Below are 26,110 nucleotides of genomic sequence, written 5' to 3'. Positions count from 1 at the left end.
AAAAGGGAAGTAAAGGCAATGAAATTGTCTGTATTTAATGGGACACCAAAAATATTTCCGTCTGAAACCTGACTTACTTTTGCTACCAGTAACAGCTAAAATTACTAAACAGAAAAGAATAGTCTTTTTGGTTGGTGGGGAGGGGAGGACTTCTACCTTTCCCAGTTTGGTTTCCTTTGTGAATTTGTCTCATGGTCTGGGCTGTGCCCACAGGTGCACAGTGATTATTGGAATCTATCAGAGATTTTCATTTTGGGTTTAAAACTAATAACTGTCCACATCAGAATTTTACTTATCCAGCAGCATGAAACAATGCTGAAATGGGCCTGGAAACATAACACTATATAACAATGAGAGGAAATATTTTGATGCTAGTTAAACAGTGGATCCTATGCTACAGTCCACGTTCAGACAGAACTCCCATTGCCTGCTCAGTAAGATCAGTTAAGGTGTTCTCACTGTCCTGGCATTGTTCTTATGCTGCATTATGATTACATAGACTCAGTCCTTGTCTGAGAAATGATACCATCCTTCCTCCTCATATAACCCAGACCCTGCATGACTTTGACAAGTTACTTTAGTTTTTCTGTGCCTCAATTCTCCCTCTGTGAAATGGGGATAATAGTACTTCTCTCATTGGGCATTGTGAGGATAGATACATTAAAAGACTGTGAGGTGATGGAGACTATATGAGAACCTAAGACAGAAAAAATGTTCACACTTTATATGAAGATTCTATTTATAAAGGATTGACAAATGGTTAATATATATTAACAAATAACCAATTGTTATAGAGTCCAATAAATTGCTTGAAACTATGGCTTACAACCCCCTTATGTTTATAGCCACATACAATGCATGCTACTTATGAATAATATGTTACAATCATTTATTAACTCTTTTTATAAATGGCACTTCAAAGTGTGATTTAAAAACATTAGTAAATAAGATGAACCTAGGACCTGAGGTAGGCTCCTTACTCCACTGTGCTGAGCACTGTACAAACACAAAGGGACCCAGAGTCCTTGCCTTGAAGAGTTTACAATCAACTGAAGGACAAGATACAATTTAGCGAATGTAATAAACAATTGGAAGGGGAGGAGGGAAAGGGGAGCAGAGAAACAGTATTAAGATCACACGATAACACAAACTTACAATGTCCATAACCTGATGGTTCTGGGTAACTTAAATGAAAAGGTTTTTTTTTTGTTTTGCCTTGTTTGCTATAAATTTAGGTAGGAGGCTGGCCTCAAAAATATTTCCTGCCAAGCGCTGCAAATTGCTGCTGACAACATATTATCTGTAATAAATTGTAAGCTATTTGCTCACTGATTAAGGTATCATGTGTCTTTCAACCTGCAGGAAGTGTTGCTTTCCTTCGTCCATTATCTCCTGCAAGATGATGAGTTCTAATCAGGAGGAGGTCACGTTGGGCACTTTTCTCCAGTATATTGAAGATATGGGGATGAAGGCCTATGATGGCTTGGTTATACAGAATGCATCAGACATTGCTCGAGAGAATGATCGCATGAGGAATGAAACAAACCTGGCTTACTTGAAAGAAAAGAATGAAAAACGCCGAAAACAAGAAGAAGCAATAAAACGGTAAATATATCAATAAAAAGAACATGGTTTGCCAGGAAGTGGCCATGAGAAAATTATCCCATTGACTATTGGCTTCAGCTGTATGGTCCGTAAAACTGATTGAAAAGTAAGGGGCCAGACCTTGAGCTGGTACAAATCAGCATAGCTCTAGTAACATCTCTGTAGCTAATGCTGATTTACACCAGCTGAGGATCTGGCCCCACTGAGCTGTTAATCTCATATGTTTTACAGTATGCATGAATGACAGAGTGGCTCTGTCCTCAGAAATCTGAGAAAGACGATACTCTTAACTAACAGAATATATCTCTAACCAAAGGTATGAGTTTGGGACCCTCACCAGTGTGATTTCTAAATAAAAGTTAGATTGATGTGAATTAAATTGCATTTCTTGGAAGAGTTAGGAACTGATCCTACAAACACTTTCAAATATGTAATTTATGCATATGAGTAATCCCTCCAGTGGAACATCTTGTGTAAAGTTAAATACATTCCTATGTGTTTGCAGGATTGGGACATTAGGGAATATTCCTTGTGGCTCAAAATAGATTATTCTTGATTTGATGCTTTTATATAAAAAATATCCTTTAATAATATCAGAGAACTCAGATAATTTATTTGCTATTTATGGCATCTCTTCATCATCCTGCTCTCTCTGAAGCCATCAGAAGCTTTATCATTCATTTCAATGGAAATGGATTAGACTCCATATATGCACAAAAGGTCTGATTCTGTAAATATTCTATATACTGAACTCCCATAGATTTTAATGTGCAGTTTAAGAACAGAGTGCTTACTGGATCTAGCCTCAAATTCCCCTGGATGTCAATGAGAACTATGAACTTTCACGGACAGGAAAAAAGGATGAGCAAAAGACATATTTACATATGCAAATCTGCCATTGATTTGAGGGAAAGGACAAATTGTATAAATACAAACCACCCATCTAAGTGCTAAACTTGCATATGCAAATGAAGGATTTGAAGACACACACACAGATAGGAGGCCCTTTGACTATTTCCCCCAGTGTGAATCTTCAGCATAGTAATATAAGTGATTAAATGTTGCAAAAAGTACCTTGCACTGTACAGGTAAAGCAGACCTGCTGTGCTGCTGAACGTTCCAGGGACACCTTAATAGTCCATTAATTCTGATGAAATGTTAATAGAGCAATAGAAGTAGATCTGGCGCTCCGGGGGGAAAAGCAACAAAAGCCGAAATTGCGACGGCCACGTTTGCTGATGTCTTTGGATTTTCTGTTTGAATGCTCCTTTTGTTTTTGGGGAAGGGGGAAAAGACAGTGTGACATGGTAGGCGAACAGCAATCCGTAATCAAACATGTGCATTTTGGAATTTTCTGAGGGTAGGATATCCTGACAGGGATTTGTGGGACGTACTGTATTTAGAGTGCTTCAGAATGTTTGGGAGTGGAGACCGTAGTTTTTTTGGTGGTTCAGCTGTAATACATATGACGTTATAAGGTTACATTAACTGGCCATAAGGAAAGCAAGTTAGTTTTCTGTTTTGGTTTATGCTGGTTGTGCTTTTGTTTAATTTGTGCCATCTTGGTTTCCTTTCTGTTTTCTCTATGTAAGCAAACAAGCTATATAATGTATATATTTGTTCTTTCCCTCTCTCGTACACTCTCTCACACACACACACACACACACACAAAACTTACCCACTGTTGGATTTTAACAGGTAAATGTCTGTGCAACATATTAACACAGACAGTTCCACAGACCTCACACTTGGGAAGGAAGAAAAGACACAGAAGCCACATCTGCCCGAGAGGAATATTGCCAGAAATGGCCTGTTGCTGCTAATGCTGGCTGATCTCCTATGTTGGGTGCCCTGGAGCTCTAGTGTAGATGAGTTATTAGTTACTAGCACCCCTATTCACTGTCACCTACATGCCATGGCAGCAGGCAGCCTGTCGAAAATAAAATGGCCCAGGTGGAGCTGATCCTAGCAATAGGGGAAATTTGTTGATAAACTTCCCTGGTGTAAACAAAGAAACAAGGAAACCACAAGAAAGGTGTTAATGTCTTGGTTTTGTTTTTAGTTAGTGGATGGCAAATAGAGCATTTGGCAAATTGTTTGAGCTGGGGAAAAAAGGATTTTTTTTTAAAATGTCAGTCATTCAAACCATTTGGACACTTTGTTTTGGTGATAAAAAAAATAAAATCACCAGAGTCAAAATGAGCCAATTGTTGGGGTTGTTTTATTTATTTATTTAGTTAGTTTTTAATTTTTCAATTCAGCCACCAAACAATCAAACTGTGCCCAGAACAACGTGGGTGTGGAAATGAGTCCATCCTGGGCTGACGAAACAGGCCAACCACCCACAGCCAGACCATGCTTCCCAGATTTGTGTGCCAGGCATGGGTCAGTGGGGTAAAAATCTCTCCTTTCTCAGGCAGAAAGGAGTCAGGGGTGTGTTGGGTGGAGGTAGATATGGGGATGGATTTGCATCATGCCACCCAGCGGTCTTTCAGGAAGGATAATAAAACCTGAGGCTACACTACCATTCTGATGGAGCCCTCCTTAACAGCAGGGATCCTCCTGGGGGCTGTTGCTGGCTTCAGAAGTGCTTGCAGTGGAGAGACACAGCCAGGGAGCTGGTATGTCTGAGGGGCACCACATCTGCATGGAGGCATAAAAACTCTTTGAAAATGGCCCTGGCCTCTTTCTGAATGTTCCATGGGCTGGGAAACAAGTTATAACAATTTCCTCAAAGGAATCCTGATGGAGTTTTCCTTTCCTTTAGCTCCCTCCCACAGGCTTCCCTGCACAGAGTCTGGGGTGGGAAAGGGGGAGGGGCTATTCTCCCCTTTTATTAGGAGAACTGAAAACTGTGATAATCTAGAAGAAATCTGACTTGTCTAAAAGAGCAATGACATCAAAAGCCACTTAAGTTGATTGCAAGCAAGTCTGCTCCCTGTGGAGACATCAAGGGATTTATCCAGTGCCATGTTCCCTGTTGACAAGTGGCAGGCATAAAATATGGCATGGGATTATTAGTTTCCCTCTTTGTTTCATGCAACTATCCTTAAGTATTTGCACTATTAACTCTTTGGACTTTTAGATTACTTTTGGTTCCTGCACATGTGATCTAGAGAGCGACAGTGGTTGTTAGGGAACACATGCAGGCATAAAATCATGAAAAGACCAGAGACTACATGAAGAAGTGTGCCAAGGTAAAAAACTCAAAACAAATATTATGGTTTGGGTGAGAGGTGTTCATGACTGAGGATACAATTTTCAAAACATTCCCTGGAATTCATAATACCATTTTTGGGAGCCATTCATTTTGAGTATAAAATGATTCTTTTTAGAAAAAGGTTGATCATGGTTGTTAACAAAATAGGATGGAGTAACTTATTTATTTTCTCAGTTCCATGGGTAGAACCTTTTAAGATAAGTAAAATAGTTCAGTGAAATGAATTAGATGGTGCCAGTGTTCTGCAAATACAATGTGAAAAATGACCTACAAAAAATTAAAATGCTCTTGTATTATACATTTTCCTTGAGAAAGGGTTGGGAGTGCTACATCACATTGTATTTGTGCGCTAACAGTGGCATTGATGTACCTTTTGGTATGATTGTTAATTCAACACATGTTGATAGGTTAATTATGGAAGAAATATTGTATGGATCATTTTGTAAGTTACAAGAAATAAAACATGCCTCATATTGAACTGAGCAAAAATTTAGTCTCTCTCTCTCTCATCTTGCTGGACCGAGTCAGCTGATCTGATCGGCATTTTTGACCTAATTTTAGCTCAGTATTTAATGGTTATGTAAAGAAAACAAGGATAATGTGCTGAGAAAGGGCTGCGATTAAACAGTAAATATGTTTTCATACAAAGTTAGCACCTACTTTCTGGACATACTGATTTCTTGTATCTTATTTTTCTGGTCTTACTATTTTATGGTAGAGACAAGGTGGCTGAGGTAATATTTTTTATTGAACCAACTTCTGTTGGTGAGAGAGACAAGCTTTCGAGCTTACACAGAGCTCTTCTTCAAGTTTGAAGGCTGGTCTATCCAGCATGACAGGAAACTATTAGTGGTACATTGCCATATTGCCTACAGAGTTTATGTGTTACGAATACAACATTAAGAAGCATTACGGCTTCCATTAGGAATCGAGTTGCAATGCCGGAACATGTGTCTTAGCCACTCTTAATAGAAAACAGTGCACCACCTACTGGAGGCAGCACTTCTGTGACTATAACGCCTGGTTGCCTCTTCTATTCAGGGTGCCCGGGGGGGAAGGTTGAGTATTTTGGGTTTATCCTCAGGCACCCATGATGGCAGGCATTTGCCTGCCAGCTCGTCCATAGTTGAAACATAAATTCAAAAGGCTTTAAGCCTATTAAACTTCCATACCCTTGTCCATGCTACCTTGCCCTATATAAAAACTCAGCTGAAAAGCATTTTTTTTTAAAATGCATGAATTCAAATTCTCCTGTGAAAACTGAAATAACAGTCACATCAGCCATATGAAGTCACTGGGGTTGCATGACATATAAATTAGTGTAAAAATGATGTCTGTACATTCAGCAGTTTTGTCCTACAGTCTTCCACGCCTCAGCTGCCAATTCTATAGAGAATATTTTTATCTTGATGCACATGTAAAAATGTAACTCCCCTCATGCTAATCTGATGGTGTGAGTGACCATGAATCTCCACCCATCAAGATTTGGACATAGCTGTAAGAGTATTTCTTCCTGTTTCAAGGAGTTAACCTTGCTCGCAGACCATTTCTAGCACTGTGAAATGGCATTGTGGAAAGCTTTGTTTTTGCTTGCTGTTGGGAGTAAATAAACAGATGCCAACATGAAGGAGGAGCTTTTAGTAGTGCTGTTTTGAGTTAGAGCTAACAGATATAGGCCAGCCAGCCAAAAGCAGAATTAAGCTCTTCTAATAAAGAAGGAATTGTAATGAACAGCTGTCATCCTAACCTCTCTTCCCCATGGCAGATCACATATTGAAGACTAACCCATCAGCAAAATGTAAGATAATATTTTCTCTCTCTCTCTCTCTCTCTCTCTCTCTCTCAATATGTATTTTTAAGGGTGTGGAGGCACTGTCTGTAGTTTTCAATGGTTATGTCCTCAGGTTTCTTTCTAAATAGGACATAGGACATCCTTCAGCTAAAAGCTAGACATTTGTAAATGTATGTAACTGCAAACAAGGATGAAAAATATTTTGGTCCATGGGTTTATTTACTGCTAAATGCTCTATTTAGCAGAGAAAATGTGTAATCTTAGAGTAACAAAATAGTGTGCATGGAGATGTTAAAGTGCTTCTACCAAAATGTTTATATCCGAATAAAAATAGCCTAAGGAAAGTCTTTTCATTACCAACTTACAGTTCACAATGAACTTAATTTCAGTAATATGTTGATATTGAGAAAATACTTTAGGCAAAAGAATGCATACACTTGGTTTTTTTTAAATAGTAAAAATATTTGCCAGTCATTGAAATTGTGCTCAGTCAACTACACATTTCAAAATACATGTTAGAATATTCATGCTCAGCAGATAATGTTTGCAGCCAGACCTCAAGAAAAAACACAAAAGTGGAATAAATGCAGCCATTGTGGGTGATAGGCTCAGTGAAAACATCTGCAAGTGCAGATATGGGGTTCTGTTGAGAGGTTGTTAATTATGAGCTCATCAGTTTATTGCTTTACAATACAAGGTTTACCATTCAGTGGCAAAGGAGATTTTCTGACATAACCTGATGTTTTAATCAAGAGGCATGTGCTGTTGAGGAACTTAATCAGTAAAAGTTCTGATTTCTTCATGATTCTCCATTACATGCTGTATAGTAATTCTGTGGAATTTATACTGGGATACAAGTCATATTATGGTGGAGCTGGTCACAACACTGTAGTTAAGGTTCCGTTAGAGATTTCAGTTTAACACAGGACTTTAAAAACTTTGTTTTGTGAAAATCTCAAATCATCTTATGATCACATGTAGTTCGGTTAGTGTAGCAACATCTTTTCTACCCATAGCAAGTAAAATATTTGCCCTGTTGACCTCTGCATGTATTTTCTTACATTTATAAGTAAATAGATGAGATGATCCAGCTGACAAATCCTCCTTCCCAAATGCTCAGACCCATATGGCTACCCATATTAGTACAATACAAAATAAACAACCCCCAAAGCAAATGTATTACTATTGTCATTCCTGAAATATTACTTTAGGGCAGTCTTGCAAAACAAGTCAATATTTACCAGCTGAGGCAAACAACTACTTGCTGTCCGGTACTGTGACAGCACTGCCAACCCCAAGTGATCAAAATCAGAAAACAGAGAAAAAGAATCATGAGATTGGTATAAAAATAATGAGATTCATTTCAAGTAAATCTTATACAGTTTTGAGGGTCTCTTTCTTCTGATATTTAACTTGTAATGTGAACAGGTGAGCTCCCCCAGTGCTCGCCACCCCACAAAGCCTAGTTGTTTCGACTTGGCTTCCATTAGCCATATTTAAAAGGACAAAAGAGGAATGGACATAGATGGCTCAGAGGACTGGTAATGGGATACAGGGCCCTTCCTCTTGAAGTCACTAGTTCAAATACAGCCCAAGTCAATAATGGTTGAAAGTTATTGCTACCTGTTTGCTGTGTGGTAACCGGTGTGACATGGACTGCTGGCCTCATTCCAGTTTCTGTGGCTAGATGTTCTAGTGGCCAGATGTTCACATTATAACTTACAGCCTGGCTAGCACTCTTGGCAGACTGAATTATCATGGAGACTTCCTGGCTCCATCATTCTTTATGGTACCCTACACATCATGACTGAGGCATACTGGCAAGTGTCTCAAGAATTTTCCACTGCCACTTTTAATCCCTTGTTTTTCTGCTCCTTTCTTTCTACATTTCCTTGCTATCTCTTGCTTACATTTTTAAAAAATATAGCTAGGGTATTTCTAATCTAATGCAGAAAATGGAGAAATGTTTTAGACAAGTGGTAGTGTCCCTTATGGAAAGGGCTATAGAACTTAATAGAAATGAAACCACTATAGAGCAATAGAAATGTTATAGGGTTGTATACAAAGTATTCTAAACACGTGCAGAATTTATTAGAAAATTAATGAATTTTTAACCATTGTACAGAATTCTACAGACAGGAGATTATAAAGTGAAGAAATTATATGGGTCAAAAATAGGATAGAAAGGTTATCGTTATCTGTTAAATTCCATAGGACTTTTCCAGAAGGGGATTTAATGTTATCAAATAGAGACTGGGCAGGAAAAGAAGGAGAGCATATTTTCAAGGCTGCCCACTTACAGCCTTTTTAGTGAATTCAGAATGGATCTCATTAATAAAGAAATACCTTCAGTAAAACAGCAGAATCACATACATTAGCAATTAGTCCAGTTCAGCTGGAAAAATTGCTTTGTAAGTGTTGATCTGCTACCAATAAAAATAAATTCACAATTTCAGTAATATATTCTATGGTCAAGTTCCACTGACTCCTGACACACACAGTCATTGCATGTGGCTTGACCTATAATGGTTATGGGAAAGGATGACGCTGCCCAAGGAAGTAACAGTTGCGGAAGAGAGGCCAAAAAGAACTCTCTGAATCCATAAGCCGTAAAATGCAGTCAGTAGTGAAGCACACAAACGCACACTTATGAGCTGCTGACAAACTGGTCGCTTGTACATACAACTGGGAAAGTGCCACTCAACACAGGGCAGGGGGAAGAAACAGAACCAAAGATGTCTGATAACAAGGATAATATGAGTGGATCGTTTTTATGCCTTATGAAAATCCATCATTTATAAACACCTAGATGTAAGCCTGAACAAAACTGAAGCAGGCAAATTGTTTTTGAAACACATTTCAGGTCATTCCCTTTTCCAGGGCTGTAAATTCCAGCTGTACTTTGCACTCATTAATAATAGAGGGGATTATGTCAGATCCCACCCAATTGGCTGATAACTGTGCTCTCCCCTCTCTCTAGACATTAGCACCTCTCAGATATTTCAGGTTACAAATATTTTCATTACAATTTATTTTTAAGAGGAATTGGCTTGAGTACACACTATGGTGCCTTGATAATCTACTCAGTGAGTTTATTTACTTGTGACAAGGAGAAGGGGGCCCTGTTTGGACATGCATCAGAAAAGAAATTATTGTAGCACATGCCTGCTCTGCAACAAAAGCCAACATATGTCAATGGGTGTTACTTGTGTGCTGTGTGCTAGGTGGAGGACTGAAATTATATGAAAACATTAATGTAGGGGAAGGTTCATTTTTGTTGTGTATATTAGATTTGTATGTGATTGGATTAAAATTTGAGAAATGAGAGATTAAAGCAGAAGCAGATTTTGGAGGGGGGCGGGACTGCATGGTTTAGAAGCTAACCTTTTCTTCCTCTAAGGTTTTCCATTCCAATTTGGCTTGAAGTCCTAAGTAAACTCAGTTTAAAGGTGTCAACAAAATTCCCTGTTGAAAATTGTCCTCGGCACAAACCTTCATTCATAATTTAGTGCCAATGACAGTCTCCTCTTCGGAGAGGCCACAGCTCAGCTAACATGAAAACAGGATGACTTCTCACCTCCACAGAGTCAGAGAGGTTCAGTACAGGGTTGAAAGTGCTGGTGGACTGTTGTAGGAGAGCTAACACTGCAACTCCCTACCCAGGGTGCTGCATAGCCTGTGAAATGAATAAATGAAATGACTTCAGCTTCCATAGCAGAAGTCCAGTCAAAAGCAGAGAGTTGTGCTATTTATTTCTAGTGCAGCAGTGCCTAAAGACCCCAAATAGAAATTAGGGGCCCATTATATGAGGCACTGTATAAACATATAATGCAAAGACAGTCCTGGCCAGAGACAGCTCACAATTTAACATTTAGACAATACACAACAGGTAGAAAAACCTTATGATTTAGGGGTTAAACGACTGCTCATTTCCAGTTGTATTGTAATGCAGCATTGTTCCCTAGTTGCTGGGATATACTGAGGAGTTCCATCTAACAGCTATTGTTTGAATAGCTTGAAATCTTAATAAAAAGAGTTAATAGGCACGTCTAGAATGTGTCCATAGTGAAAGAGCTATAAATATCTAAAACCAACACCGCTATTCTTGGCTGGAAATGAGTTACATTAGGCAATCATAATTTTAAAAGATTGAAAATATGAACAATTGTATGGCTTGCTACTAATTAATAAAATTTACATACATTTAATTCATTCCCTCTTCTGGTGGATTATACAGGACATATCTCACCAGTAGATTCTCTGCTAACTGAGGGCACTTCAGTTATTAAGTTGAGATCACATGTGCTATTAAGTGAATTGCTTGGTACAGCCTTTCCCTGAATGCTAGAGCAAATGCAGTATTTCATACTTTGGCTAATTTTATACTATAATTTAATTTCTGAAACATGCTTTTACTTGAATATTTAAAGACAAAAGGAAATGAAAGTGCAGTGTCTCTTACTATTGGAGTAGGATCATTTAAAATGCAGTTCATCAAGAGAACAATCTTCTATATTAAACGTAAAGATCATTGTGCTTCTCTGCATGCTGTTGAGGGACAGAAAATTCCTGCTATATGCAAAAAGCTCAGGGCTGAAACTGTGGTGTTGGTATACATCAGAAGTTATTTTTCTCACACTCAGCATTATAACACCAGCAGGGACAATATCGCAGTAGTCCCAGATTATGTAAATCAGAAAAATCAGTAAACAAAGAGACTAATTTAAATACATCTGCTGATACCAAAAATCACATTAGTGCAAACTAACTGCGATTTAATTTTCCCAACTTTTGGAAGTGAAATGAACTAGAGGGAAGTGTCAGCAATTTTGTAATAATCTAAAAGTTGCTGTTTTGCAGGGGAAAATTTGCTATTTACTTCCAATTCTCTGTACTTTAGAGATGAAGATGAATATCAAGGTCTAAATACTATATGGTTTGAAGTTTATCTTGGTTTCAGCTCAAATCCGCACAATCAGCTCTTAGTTTCATGATCAGCGAGCCATCTAGATTAGAAAAGTGACAGGGGTGTCAGTTGGGTGGACATCAAATTTTTTAAAAACAAAACAAAAAACCAGAAGACACTAAAATTCACTGTGAATAGAATGCTATATTGTGTAGTGTGCTGTATTTTAGTGTTGTGATCCTTTTAAATTAGGACACTGAATGTAATGATTATTTTCCCTTTTATTGCTATGGGAGAGAAGGTAGATTGCACTCAATGGAAAGGAAACAAAAAATATGAATGGTAGGAAGAGCAGAGTTTATCCTTTTTTAACACTAATTGAGAAAAAGGAAGGGGGCTAGAAGTACCCAAATTCCCAAAGTATGTCTAATAAAAGGAAAAAAACCAGCAGCAGCCTCTCATTCCCTTACTGTGTTGGGGAGGCCTCTGCTCATTCTTTTGCCTCATGAGTCAGTACTGTGCTCACCTCCGCTCAATGCAGTGAGTTCTTGTGCAGCTGGCCAGAAGAAAAGAGTAGTTGTCTCTTTAAGGGCTCCCCTTACAACAAGTGTTAAAAGAGGACAAGTGGGGAAAGTTTACAGAGATAGAGAGTACAGAAGGCCAGGAAGTAGCTGGACAGACAGGATGGGGATTGTGTCCTTCCTGTTGACCATCAGTAGGGGTATTTCTATCCCCATGCAGGCCTGGAGAAGCCTCCTTCACCTATATTGGGCTGGCAGCACCCACCTACACACCCATGAAATTTGCAAAAGAACCAGGTTTCCTCAGGACCTGCTGTGGTCATTATGCTAATCACCCTTACAGAGGTCTGCTCAGGAACAAACATTTTACTGCTTTTGGCGGGGCCTGCTTCCCCTCCCACCCCTCCGCCCCCAATGACCGGAGGGGCTCGCTGCAGCCAGAGGAACTGCAGCCAGAGGAACTGTCAGCTCCCTCTCTGGCCCCAGGGCCAGAGGAGTTCTGTGCCCCTGCCAATTATTGGAGGGGTCTGTGCCCCTGCTTTCTCCCCCCCCCCCCCCCCCGTGCACTCCTCAGCACCATTTTTTCCTGGGCGGCGGAGGGGGTGGAAAGGAATTTTTCCTCATCACGAGAATGGCTGAAGCAGGGTGACGGGCTTATTTTTTGTTTTGTATTCCTGACAGCAGGTCGAGGACCCAGTAGAATGGGACAGGAGGTTAGGTTATAATTAAGCAACTTAGTACATAAACCTCGGGGTAGATGTCCAGTGCAGGTACTCATTATGATCATTGGATAAAATAGATTAGAAAAGGATTGGAAGGAAAGCATCCCTTAATGGATCTGAGAAAGAGAGTTTTGGGCTCCTATATCTGGTACAGTGAGGAGACCCCACTCCTGTTGCTGGAATACTAGTCCAGTTGTAGTATCCACTCTTCAAGAAGGATATTGATAAATTAGAGGGTTCAGATAAGAGCCATGAGAATGAATAAAGGATTAGAAAACGTGCCTTGAACTCCTTATATCTAACAAAGAAAAGTTTAAGGTGTGACTTGAGTATAGTCAATAAGTCCCTTCATGGGGTAATATGATAATGAGCTCTTTAAACTATCAGAGAAAGGTATATAATATGATCTAATGGCTTGAAATAGAAGCTAGACAAATTTAGACTGGAAATAAGGCATAAGTTTGTTTTTAAAAAGTGAGGGTTATTAACCACTGGAATAATTTACTGGAGTCGTGGTGGATTCTGCATCACTGAGAATTTTTAAATCAAGATTGGATGTTTTTCTAAAAGATCTGCTCTAGGAATTATTTGGGGGAAGTTCTATCATCTGTTTCATGGGAGGTCAGATTAGATTATCACAATGGTCCCTTTTAGCCTTGGAATCCATGAATCTCTCCACTTGCAGCTGGACTAAGACCGCCAGCTCATTTTGCACTGACAGCTGAAGATAAATTAGATGGTAAAGCTTTTGGAACCAGATTTACAGAGGTATATAGGTGCATATAGATGCAAATAGGCACCTAACTCCTATTGAAAGTTCAGTTCAACATGAGTTAAGCATGTAACTCATTTAGGATTTTCAGAAGTGACGAACCTTCTATTTGCATCTTTGGATGCGTAAATATCTTTATAAATCTGGCCCTCTGTTACTAATGATTTAGGCCATGTTCAACCAGTCAGCTAGAAGTGAAAGGCTATGTAGTCCATTATCAACCAACTGAATTAGCCAGTCTCCTAACTTTAGCATCAGATGTTAATGAAATTCCATGATGTTTCTTAGCTACATTTCACACAAGTTTCTCAGAGCTGACAGGCAACCAGTGGATTACAATGGTTAAAAAAGCTCCTGTTGAACTTTAATTTTTTAAGATATGTTTTGGTCTTGTTATAATACTGAGAAATTTGTGGTTTCTCCCAGTACTAATTAGAACCATGTTTTGGTAGCTAGAATATTATATTTTAGTGTGCACTTGAAATGGGAAAACACATTGATATTCATGTATTGTAAGGTGTATGTGTCAAAATTACATTATTTTTGATCAGATTGGTAACTTGTAATTTAAATGGCTTCAGTTGGAGATTAAAAACTGGCTTTATCTGTATTACACTGATTATTACTGAACAGATATTTTACTTAAAATTCCATCAGATTCATATCCAAACTTAAGCCCGGACTAGAAATGCTTTTTCATACAATCATATTCTTGCAATGTTAATTTGAATTCTGAGGCATCTGTCATGGAGCAGATCAGAAAATTGCATATGTATTTACCATGGCTACCCTTGCATCACATGATACATGTGCTAGTTCAGAGCCAAAGAACAGAGTAGCTTCTCAAACACACAGATGCCATTTTGTCATGTGATCTTTGCTATATTTGGCAGATTTTTTAAAGGGGAAAAATGTCAGTAAACTGACAGACCACCAGGGTTTTGCTTCTATTCCATGCTTTTTTACTTGGAGATCTCAGTAAAGCAACATTTTGCAGTAAAGCAACACCCCCCACTCGACTTTATTTCTTAAATTAAAACCTGGAGGACAGAGGTGGATGGAGCCCTCTCTTTTGGCATTTTCTTCACTTCCATTTCACTAATACAATGGTATTTCAGCAACATTTCTTCAATAGGATAAAACACTGACCATACAAAGGTTAATAGATTCCATAAACAGGCAACATTGTGCCATTGCTTTTTAAGTAGAAAGGCCCTTTGATTTCAGTGGGGCATTAATGGCACTGCAAAGGGCTTCACTCACCACAGGAGCGCCCCTTGTGGCCAGGCATGGTATAGCAGCTGTCTTTCAGTCTGCCACCCCCTGCTGACAGTCATTCTGGTGGTCTCTCTTCCCATATCTCAGCCCTCTGGCCAGGTCATGATCCAATGTAACAGAAAGCCCAACATAAAATAGTCCAATATCCTCACAAAAGAGGGTCTTTGACCTCAACTCCACGTCCTTGGTCCTCATACCCTTGTCCCCTCCTCCAGACTCAAGCCACCTTGTCAATGGCTGGTAGCAGAACCCAAGCACTCCCACTACAGTAGGTTGCAGCCCAGGGATCTATAACCTGCAGCCAAAGTCTGTACAGTCCCACTCCTTGCTGCTGTTTCCCTGGAGTCCTTCCTATCCAGCCTTTCTCAGACCTTCTTCCCTCCAACTTTTCTAGGTTGACCCTTCTTTCAGAGACCTCCCCTCAAATCCCATAACAAAATCCCAGTATAAGAGTATGTATATAAACAACAATTTCAGCCCTCCTCAGGCTTGCCCTTACAAGCTTCTTAAGTTCCCCTTACTCTGTTCCTCCACAGAACCCCTCCCAAGGTTCTCTCTATCTGGCAGTTCAAATCCTGCCCTTCTTTCAAGGTGTGCAACCAGAGCATGCTCCAGCCCAGTAGCTGCTTTATACCTCCCCAACTGCTTGCCAGCCTTCTCTACTCCAGCTAGACTCCACGGCTTTATTCTTTCCCTGTGGGTTTCTTTTTCTCCACCTCTATATTCACAGAGAAGGACTGCAGACTGTCTCCCCTCACAGTCCCTTCTGCTCTCAACTATCTGGCTTCATAATCACCACCAGTCCCTCCCCAGCTGGGCTTCATCATCAATGAAACCTGGCTGTCTCTTTGGAAGGTGCTCTCGGGTATGTTAATTGACCTCTCAGGCCCACATTAACCCAGTCAGGGCCTGTGTGGGGTACACCCCATCACAGGCACTTATACTGCACAACACTTTTCAGGCCAATTTTCTGCCTTCAGTTTCACATGTAAAACCCTATAGATTTCAAGAGTATAAACGAGGTCAGAACTTGGGCCTTTACTTAAGAGCACTTTAGGAACATTAAGGAGTCATTTTCAGTGCCAGGTCATGTGCTAACGTGCCAGGACAAACTTCAGAAACCCCCACAGGCTTCTGCTCAGAGCACCTGCATACTTCCCTTAAAATATCTGTGAGGACAGCAGAGAGTGACTTCGCAAGTCCCCAGCCACTCTTTTGGAGCATTTGAACCTCCTGTCCTTGCCCTTCTTTAGAAGTTATGCTGCTATTGTTTACTTCCCTTTCCCCATCTGCAGCTATGCTTACCCATCAGAAAGAGCAGGCTGGCAGATTCAGAGGGGGAGTTAATGCTGGTCTGAGAACTGGTAACTTATGAAGGACGCATGCTGCAAAGACAGTCTGCTCTTCCTTACTGTCTCTGCTCCCCCAAAGGCCCCGAGCCCCGAGAATGTACACCTGAGGGCCTTTGTGATGTGTGAAAGGCCAGCAGGTGGTATGCTGTTGATCTACTAGTCTCCTGCCTCTGCAGGGACAGAGTCTTTACTGCTGCATTTGTCATGCTACACGTTGCATAGTGGAAGGGAGCACATGGCCTATAATTGGTATTTATGGCCATTTAAAACCTGCCCCCAATTTGACAGATTTTTTCTGTACTGCCTATACAATCTACACGGGGAAAGTCAGTGAAGAGAATGAGATCTGACTGAAATAGTGTGCATTTTTTATTCCCGGTTTAATGAGGACTTTAATTTGTTTGGCCAACACTTTGTTAGAATAAAAATATATCTCAAAGTGTGTACACTTGACTAAAATGAAGAAGTGGGACTTAGATCAGACATGCATCTGCACTTGAAGCAGTATATTATTAAACAGTAAAATACCAGTAAAAACAAAACAGTTGCCTGCCTTTGGCTTTATCAATTTAGTGCATTATATACAAAACAATACAGTTTATGATTGTCCTTTTTGATTAAAGTTACAGTCACTACATATGACCCCATAGTTACAGTGGAGGAGTTATGTGGAGCAATGTGCTGCATCAACAAAATGAGGGAGGAAATTTGGCAGAGTGACAAGAAGGTATAAAGAGTTTGTTAGTTTAATTAATAAAAAAATCAGTTATTTGGCCTTTTGCTTCAGCTATGCAGCTGTCATTTAGCTCCAGTTATATAAAGGCAACCCATTTTACAAAGAGGACACCTTTCAAGTCCCTGTATGCTGGAATTAATGATTCTGGTGATTTGTAGTGTAGCTTTTGAACTTGAGGAAAGCCTGTTTTCGATTTTCAATTCAAGTCAATCACACTTTCATCTTTATTTCTCAAGCAGTCACATTTATGTGGAAATGTTTTTACTTAACACCAGTGCATAGGAAGCTGCCTAAACCCTGGTTTCCTTTTTTGTTTTTCGGTAATCATTTTGAAAGTGATCCACAATGCAATAGCATGAGCTTGGTCTAGGAATTAATTTGCAAGTGTACTTGTACATTAACACGGTCACTTAAAGGGCAAGCAAATGTTGTATTCATTATCATGGAAAAGGTGAAGATCCTGACACTGACACACACATTTTTGCTAGGGCTCAGAAGCAAAACCAACATTTCACTAAGGAGACATTCTTTAGATACACCAGAATAAGATAGTGCCTTGTTACTGAGTAAGGTGATATACTTTAGTATGCTGCTTTCATAACACCATGTGGTGATTATGTCATTATTTATTGTCTCCTTCAGGTGTTTCCTTATTAATATCAACCTTGTAGGGAGACAATTTGCAGGATCATTTCTTGATTTGAGGCATTAAATAAAGCCAAGAGTCATTCACTGCCCAGATTGTCATTAGCAGAAATTCAGCAAAGATTTTGGACAAGCCAATTCTATCAATAAAGACACGACTGAAGTTGAATCGTCGTATTATTAGCTGAATTAGCATGGGGAAGAGATATTGAGTCTTTTACTTCTAATCAAAGGGCCAGATTTTCCAAAGTACACATAAGTGGTGCTGGATTTTCAGAGAAGATCACCTACCCCTTATCCACTTCCATTAAAGCATTCATGCACATGCATATGCCCCTTTTTCCTATTCCAGAATTCAAAACCTCTTTTCCTTGTTTTTTTTTTCCTCATCAGAAGAATTATACTATAAAGGTTACTGTAAGGTTACTGTCTCTTTTTGTCTGAAATTAAAACTATGTGAAAGGTTATGTAGTCCCATGACAAAATATTATGAGTAGTTGTTTCCTACTCGTTCACTCATTTGTCCTCAATCTGTTTTTCAGTGTATTGTTTTTCCCGAAAGCTTACAAGCCAGACAGTATCTGTCATCAATAGCTCCTTTCTGTGACTTAAAGGGCCTCATCCTGGAGTTCCGTGCAAGAAGGGCTTATAAGATTGGGCCTAACATTTGCAGATAAATGTTACCAACAGAATATATTTTTATAAATCCTTCATTTCAAAACATTGAAGGCTACTAAGAGACAGTTATGTAATTATCCACCACACAGTTTACTGTAAAAGCAGGAAAATTAATGGTTAAGGATTAGGACCTTACCTCATCTCTAGAAAAACAGAAACCTATTTTTCTTACCAAATATAATATAATACCTCAATCACTTAACTCTGATCTTCACCCCTTGGCTTTGTTTATCTTGATTCTGCTATCTACGTATTTCTTTTAGGTGTTGTGATGGGATAAGTTTATGGGTAGTATGCCTATTGGTGAGGTACCTGAGTCACAACACTCCCCCAGTCTCTAGTATCACACAACCAGTGGTCACGACAGTGTGGTGGCAGTTTCCTTTCTAGTAAATAGTACTCAGCCCTCCAGCCAGGTTACTAGCTGAGTCCATCCGCTTTCACCATAACAGAATCCAACCAAATATACAAGTCCAATATCCCTTACAAAGGAAGAGAATCTGCAGCCCATGTCTATAGTCCCCTATGGGCTGTGACCCCTTTCCTCATGTCTTACAATGCCTCTGTCACCCACCCACATCTCCAGGTGGGAAAGGGTTTGTGTCCCCTTCTTATGAAGCCCACATCCTCTCTCTCCACCAGGCTCTGGCCCAGCGCCCTACAAGAGGCAGTGTATCAAACATACACAAGTGCTTAATTCCTACCACTAACCCACCCAGTCCAGAACATGGTCAGAAAGCCTCAGGAGTCACAAATAATCCACTAGATGATGGAGTGAAGGGTTCCCTATCACTAGGGGAGAGTTAGTCCCTGGGGTAGTTGCTAATGCTGCTATACAGACTTCTCCCGTGCAGCCAGGGCTTCAGGTGTGCCCTTACTCAAGAGCTCCCAATGTAGCTCTCTCCTCTTATCATATCTGCTCCTTTCTGACCAGTCTGGCTCTCTTTGAAGCTCCTCCATCAGCTGCACCCAGAACGGCCCCTTCTATCGCACTGTGGGGTTTGTATACCCCATCACAGACGTACTCTGGTACATATAATTTAATACCACTGATGGACTGTGGAATGTTTTGGTAAAGTACTTATAGTTGCTCTTTCCTCAGAATAACATATTCTTAGTTTAAGAGTAATAGTGTGTAATATTCTTGTTATGAAAATATTACTGATGTCTGCAGACTTGCATGTAAGCCTGATCACCATGAGTCATTGCTGTGTGTGCATATATAACATCTGTTTCTTTCTCCAAAGGATGTTGTGTTGAGTTCATACTTTGAGACTACCACTGGTATTTATTTTGAGTCAGAGTTAAGGCTGTATTGCAATGAAATATACATTGCTCAGTAAGAAAAATGTGCTTGTGCTTATTATTTAAGTAGTGTAAGATTTATGCTATCCTAAACTATTCATTTTCTTGGATTTAAGTGCACAAGAGTTTTGTAAATGAGGTAACTTTTTTGTTTCTTTCTGAAACTTCTTTCAACATTTTCCATTCTTTTTTCTTTTGTGGAGATAAAATAAGATGCATCTTTAAAAAACATTAAATGCACAGGAATGAGGCGTTCATCAGATTATTAAAGGAATAAGCAGCTCTGGCCAACCTAATAACTTGAAATCAGGTGACTATATGTCCCGTTTTGACGGGGACAGTCCCTTTTTTAACCCCTGTTCTAGTTGGCAAGAGCAAATGGGACAAATGCCCTGTTTTGCCAAAAAAGTAGGGGGTGACCCTGAGCGGGGCGCAGAGAAATGTACGGGGGGAGGGGGATTGATGAGCAGCAACATCAACCCTGCATGGGAGGGAGGGCTTGGGACAGTGGCTGGGGCCTGGCCAGCCCTGTGCTGGCAGGTGGCAGGGGGTCTTGGGCCAGCCACAAGTGCAGGAGTTAGAGGGGGGCCTCAGGCCAACCCCATGCAGACAGGTAGGGGTGGGGTGGGGGGTCTCGGGCCGGCTGGGGGCCTTGAGCTGGCCCCATGCGGGGGCGTGGGGACTCATGCCAGCCCCACTTGTAACGGAGAGAGGGGAGACCTTGGGCCGGCCCCGCATGGGGTGGAGGTAGACAAGGGCCGCGGGGGACTTGGGCCAGCCCTGGGCAGTGTTCCATTTTCAACTTTGGGAAAATATGGTCATCCTATCTTAAAACTAATATTCATATTGCCTTAGTAGTTTTGGAATTGTTGTGGCAAGCATCTGTCAGTGACCATGCAGTACATCATTCCAGAATCTTTGTAAGGATCATGGAAAGCACTCAGTGATGACAGAGTGCTGTGTAACAGTAGCATATTGCCCAGTATCTTTGATTTTGCCATAGAAAGAATCTACTGAGGACAGAATATATTCTCTGGTTTCAGAGTAGCACCCGTGTTAGTCTGTATTCACAAAAAGAAAAGGAGGACTTGTGGCACCTTAGAGACTAACAAATTTATTTGAGCATAAGCTTTCGTGAGCTACAGCTCACTTCATCGCATGCATTCCGATGAAGTGAGCTGTAGCTCACGAAAGCTTATGCTCAAATAAATTTGTTAGTCTCTAAGGTGCCACAAGTCCTCCTTTTCTTTTTGCGAATATATTCTCTGTTAGCCTTTGTTTTCCACTTGTTGGCCCAATGTATTGTCTAGAGCAGGCCAGAAAATGGAAAACATTTTCATGAAAAACTTGTCCTTGGTTTTCATTGAAAATTTTCAAATTTAGATATTTTTCAGCCAGCTCTTCTATTGCCAAGCCACTTAGGACAGCTCCTTTGTGAAAGCCAATCTGCTCTGCTTTTAGGATGATCCAATGTGTATCCAAGTAACATCTGCCCTCCCAGCTCTTTTGGAGGAGTCATCCTCATCTCCCTTCAATATCAAACTTGTTTTCTGATTCTTTTGCTTTAGGAGGTAGCTAGGTTAAATTCTAATTAAATCCATCTTTTGAAATCTGCATCGCAAACGAGAAAGCTGCAGCCACAATGGTCCATTTCACATGTAATCATCTTTTTAACTTACACTGATAGCAGCCCCAAGGCAGCGCTCAGCATAAATAGCCAAAGGATTAAGTCCCAGTAGTCGTATTATGAATGATATCCACCAAGTGTCTTGTGGCAAACTGTCTGCTAGATCACAGGAGCTCAAAGGGGACTTCCTGGTGGCTGGTTACTTTCTCTTTTGGGACTGTTTTCACTTGCTCCTATGTGTGAGCTAGCCCACAAACAAAACAGCCTGCTGCAGTAAAGGAAGAAGAATGTCAGCTAATGAAGGCTAGGGAAAAAGTGGTAAGTTTGATTGCTTTGAAAAACACACATGTTGTGTTTGAACACAAAAAGAGGTGAAACTAGGGAGACTGAATTTTACACAGTTATTTTCTTCATGGGTTTTTTTTCATTGTAGTTTACCTGTGCTGTAAACAATTACGTTCCTTCTCGCTACACTGTCAGGAAAAACTCACCGCTTCGGGGAAATCATATCCCCTTCCCTACTTTGAATTAGAGATGTGCAGTTATTCAAAAGAAATAGGAACCTACTTGGAACTTAACTCTAAATTTGAACAGCCATGAGTCTATCCTGCTTCTACTGACTTGTTTGATAAAATCATTTTCATTTTCTGTGTGCGTCTACAGTTCTAGCAATCCATTCAGCTCGCATTTGGCTCTTGAAGAGCATTTACAATGCAAAATGCTTATTTCACAGAATTTCCATGGGAAATGTCCATTTTCATTATTGGTGGGGGGGAGGGAAGGGAGTTGTTGAAAAGTCAGAAACTTGAAAATCAGCTGTTTCTCAAGATTTGCTCATTGCTGAAAACTGATAAAAAACATTTTGGGGTTTTCTATTTTTTAATGAAAAAATGTTGATGAACAAGTTTTTTGTTTTTTATTATCATCAGTTGTTCATGTGGGGTGGTGGAAAAAAGCACTTCTCAGATAGCTCTACTGTCAGGTGCATCAAGAGCATACCTATCATTATAGACACCAAACATACAAACTCCTTTGTTAAAGAAAAATATACACACTGAATATCAATTTTGTAGATGCTATATATAAGCAAATGTTGTGTATATATATAAATTTACAGTTCTTTCAGCATGCTGTACTTCCAAGACACTTCTTATTGTGTAACCACCAACTGCTTTCCCACAGCATATAACATAAAAAGAACACAAACAAAACCCAGATGATGAGATCACAATGAGTGATTCAAAAGTTGTCTTTCCTTTTGCACATATTGTCTGTTTTGAGATGTTTGGGATATTTCTGTCTTCCATTGTTTGTTATGAGGTCCAGCCATTTTACATGGTGTTTATCTGCAACAGAGAGCCAATAAACTTTGATGGGATCTGTGGCTCCAGGAGGCTGTTTATGTTTTTATTGAATTCAAAGAGGCTAAATCACCATTCCATACACACACACACACACACACACACACATAGGGAATTAGCAGTGTGCTGAGCATACAGGTTTGCTGCAATAGGCTATTTGATTAGATCTTGCACAACTTGAATGGTATTTTCTTATGATGTGTCCTCTAATGTTATCTACACTCTGTTTTTCTTCTTTGTCCTCACTGTAAGCCTCTGACTGCAAGATGTACTCCATATTTAAACACCATAGAATAAACCTTTTTGTGGCTTGAAATAGCAATTCATACACTCAGTTTTCTACCCCTTTTCTAAACCACTTTCATCCTTCTACACATGTGGTTAGATCATGGCCCTTGGCACTTAAACAGCATAAGACGCTTTTACTTCAATTGCCAGGTGAAATCTATTACTAGGAATCAATACTACTGTACCTGATGCTTTTAAACATAACAGTTCATTTTTTGTTGTTGTTTTTGGTACTTTGTCATTTCTGCTGCACTGAACGGAACTGCATTAACTTAGGTTACACAATGCTTAGTATTATGCCCATATTCCACGTGACAAGTAGACAAGCTTTCCAGCGTTTGAGCCCTTATTTTCACTATATCTGACTCTCATTCTTAGATCCTTATGTAAATTAAGTATTGCAGCCCTAAATTCAGGGGTGCTGCATAACAGCAGCTAACTCTCTGGAGGAAAACTGGGGGTGGAAATCACCCCTGTACGATGGCTATTTTGTGCCAGCATAGATGGCTGGCTCTGTGATCTCCCTTAGGATGCATGCTATAAGTAAAAGGAGGCATGGCCAGGCCAATTTTACACTTCAGCTATTCCCCAGCTGCTGCAAACCCCATAGGGATATGGCAGCCAGTGCAAGATAGGGCTGGCCTAACCAGTGCTGCCGCCAGACTAGCCCCTGGCAGCTCAAGGACCAGGGATGTGAAAGCTGCCAGCACTCCATTCTTTTGCCAGGCATCAATGCAGGAATGATTTCAGACATAATCTTCTTATCTTGTGTTTCTTTCAGAGGGCAGAAAAGACAGGAAGGCATTTCCTTTGATTCCTTGCAAAAAATCCTTCCTTTGGATGCAAACCAAAAATAACTCCATACTTGCCCTCTAGAGACAGACAGATAATGATAGAAATAACTCCCTGCTTCCCTTCTAGAGGCGTGGTGCTAATGACAGTACATCCAGCAGCAGTAGTAGAACAGAGAAACCCCAGTGGCAATAAAACATCATTTTGTCCCTGTAAGTTACTGGAGGCATTTTTGGGAGTAGTAAAGAACCTGCACGCCTTTAGCCAAAAGAGAATCATACTTCATTTATTTGCACAAAAATGTAATGTATCCTATTTCATATATATTACATTTGCAACTACACATAGCATCTTTTTAAAAAAGCTAATATCAAATAATGTAGGCCTTGTAACAGGGTAGCCTGCCCATTAAATGAAACTGGGCTCAGCACTCCTGTTCTAGTCCACATGCTTCCAATTGGGCCAATTAAGAGGGCAGGCAGCATCTGGGGGCTATAAGAGGCCTGGTGAGAAAATAAGTGTGGGAGTTAGAGTGGACTGGTTCAGTGAGAAAGGGCAGGAGATGAGAGCTGCTAGAGAAAGTGGTCCCTGGGAAATGTTAAAGATAGGAGAGCAGCAAGAGGGGTTTGCTGGCTGGCATCTTCAAGCCAAAGAGCCAGGAGCGGAAAGTAGGAGAAGCAGCAGAGGGAGATGTCTGCTGGCTCTGACCTGGAGCCAAAGGCGAGAGAGGGGGAACAGTGGATGGGTTTACCTGCTGATGTCTGCTTGCTGGAAAGTTGGACCCTGGGGAACAGTGAAAGGGCCAGGGGGAGTGAGGGATGCTACCAGCAGAGGCTGTGGGGGTTTTTTCTGGGAAGAGGGGGATTTCACTGGAGAAGGAAGGCTGGAGTGGCTGTCCTGGCAGAGAGACAGAGGAGGACTGATAAAGAGTCTGGGTGTGGCAGAAGACACCACAATATGGTATGTCTTATGTCAATGGTCAGGAGGATCTATGATTTTAAAGGCTATTTGCACTGGGGTGATATGGATTATGCTTTGGGATTTTTACACTATGTTTTATTAATAGGGTGACCAGACAGCAAATGTGAAAAGTCAGGGTGGGGGGGTAATAGGAACCTATATAAGAAAAAGACCCAAAAATTGGGACTGTCCCTATAAAATTGGGACATCTGGTCACCCTATTTATTAATAAACTATGTATGAATAGAAGATAAGCTTCAATGGAGTTACTGGGGGACTCAAAAGGGAAACTGAAGTGAGGGACCACTTGCAGGGCTGTCACAAGGGGGTGTTTGGGAGGAGGCCACTTGTTTACAGGGCTGTAGGCTCTACAGCAGTGGAATCTATTCTAAATGGCTATATTATTTAGAATGTGAACTCTTTGGGATGGGGCTTATCTCTTATGTGTATTTAAATCACCTAGTACAATGGGGTCCTGATATCAGTTGGGCCCACAAGGGTCTGCATCAAACAAACAATATCTTACAAGAATTGACTTTTTGGTATGGAATAATACATAGCTCTGCAGCAGTTTTGAATGGTGTCTAATAAACATGCATGTTGCTTACCATAGTTTTTGCATTACATCAGTGACTTCTTGTGTCATAGCAGAAACATTGTAGTATACTAGATAGCTCATTAAAACATTGGAGAAACCAGCTCTTGTGTGAAAAGAAGAAAAATCCAGACCTGGCTGCTGCATGAGAGCTTGCCAAAATACTACCTCAAGCAAAAGGTTGCAACTCATTAAAATTCTACTCATTCTATGCTTGAAGGAACAACAGAAAGCTGAACACAAGAATGTGAGGGCAGGTAAATATCTCTAATCTCCACCGACTGGAACGCTGCAGCCAGTGGCCCCTTACCAACTACCTGGGCTGCTTGCTTGAAGAAGACTGAGTAGAATTTGAAGTCAAGAGAGCTATTGCTGCAGACTCTTGAAAAATAGATTAATCTTTTGGTTTTGAAATTTTGGTTTCTCCAGATACATTGGGGTAACTGGAGACCTGGAGGAAATGGACTGTCTTTCTGTTTTGCTACTTGCAGTCATAATTTTCCCCCCCTTCTCTTTGAAGCTATTATTTCTGGAAACAATCCTTCTGGCACTGACTTTGCAGTATCTGAGCTGCTTAATTGACTTTACAATATCTGGATAGTTTTATGTCTAGTGGTGTGATGTCACTCCTGATTGTAAAGCCATTTAAAAACTGACACTTTCCAGAAGTAACACATTAAGCAAGGTAGTAAACTATCTGATCTACTTGAGTAGTAGCAGAGCGTACCCCTCCTGGCCCCCTCTGAAACGAGCCACAGTTTCTTGCCACGACTCCAATCCCACAATCCTTTTCAACTGCAACAGACTTGGGGATCAGAGCAGGCAAGAAACGGTGGGTGGTTTCAGAGCTGGCCTGAGTGGAGAATATTTGCACTCCTGGCCTAGTATGCATACACACACAAGCTACACACACATATTATTAAATATACAAATATTTTTATATTCATTAGGAAAG

General features: G+C 40.3%; 1 protein-coding gene across 2 annotated transcripts in view; it reads left to right on the top strand.

Annotated features, from left to right (window-relative positions):
- NYAP2 (neuronal tyrosine-phosphorylated phosphoinositide-3-kinase adaptor 2) overlaps positions 1-26,110 on the top strand; it is a 182,707-nt gene that overhangs the window by 6,749 nt on the left and 149,848 nt on the right. For both annotated transcript variants that reach the window (XM_074962969.1, XM_074962968.1), the window contains one exon: positions 1,363-1,605. In XM_074962969.1, coding sequence (XP_074819070.1) covers positions 1,400-1,605 — 206 coding nt within the window. In that variant the 5' untranslated portion in view covers positions 1,363-1,399. The remainder of the gene's footprint in view (positions 1-1,362; positions 1,606-26,110) is intronic.

The sequence above is a fragment of the Natator depressus genome, chromosome 9 (genome assembly GCF_965152275.1).
Source record: "Natator depressus isolate rNatDep1 chromosome 9, rNatDep2.hap1, whole genome shotgun sequence".
In the NCBI taxonomy this organism is placed as follows: Eukaryota; Metazoa; Chordata; order Testudines; family Cheloniidae; genus Natator; species Natator depressus.
Note: the sequence above shows the minus strand (reverse complement) of the source record. Positions and strands in the feature narration are given on the sequence as shown.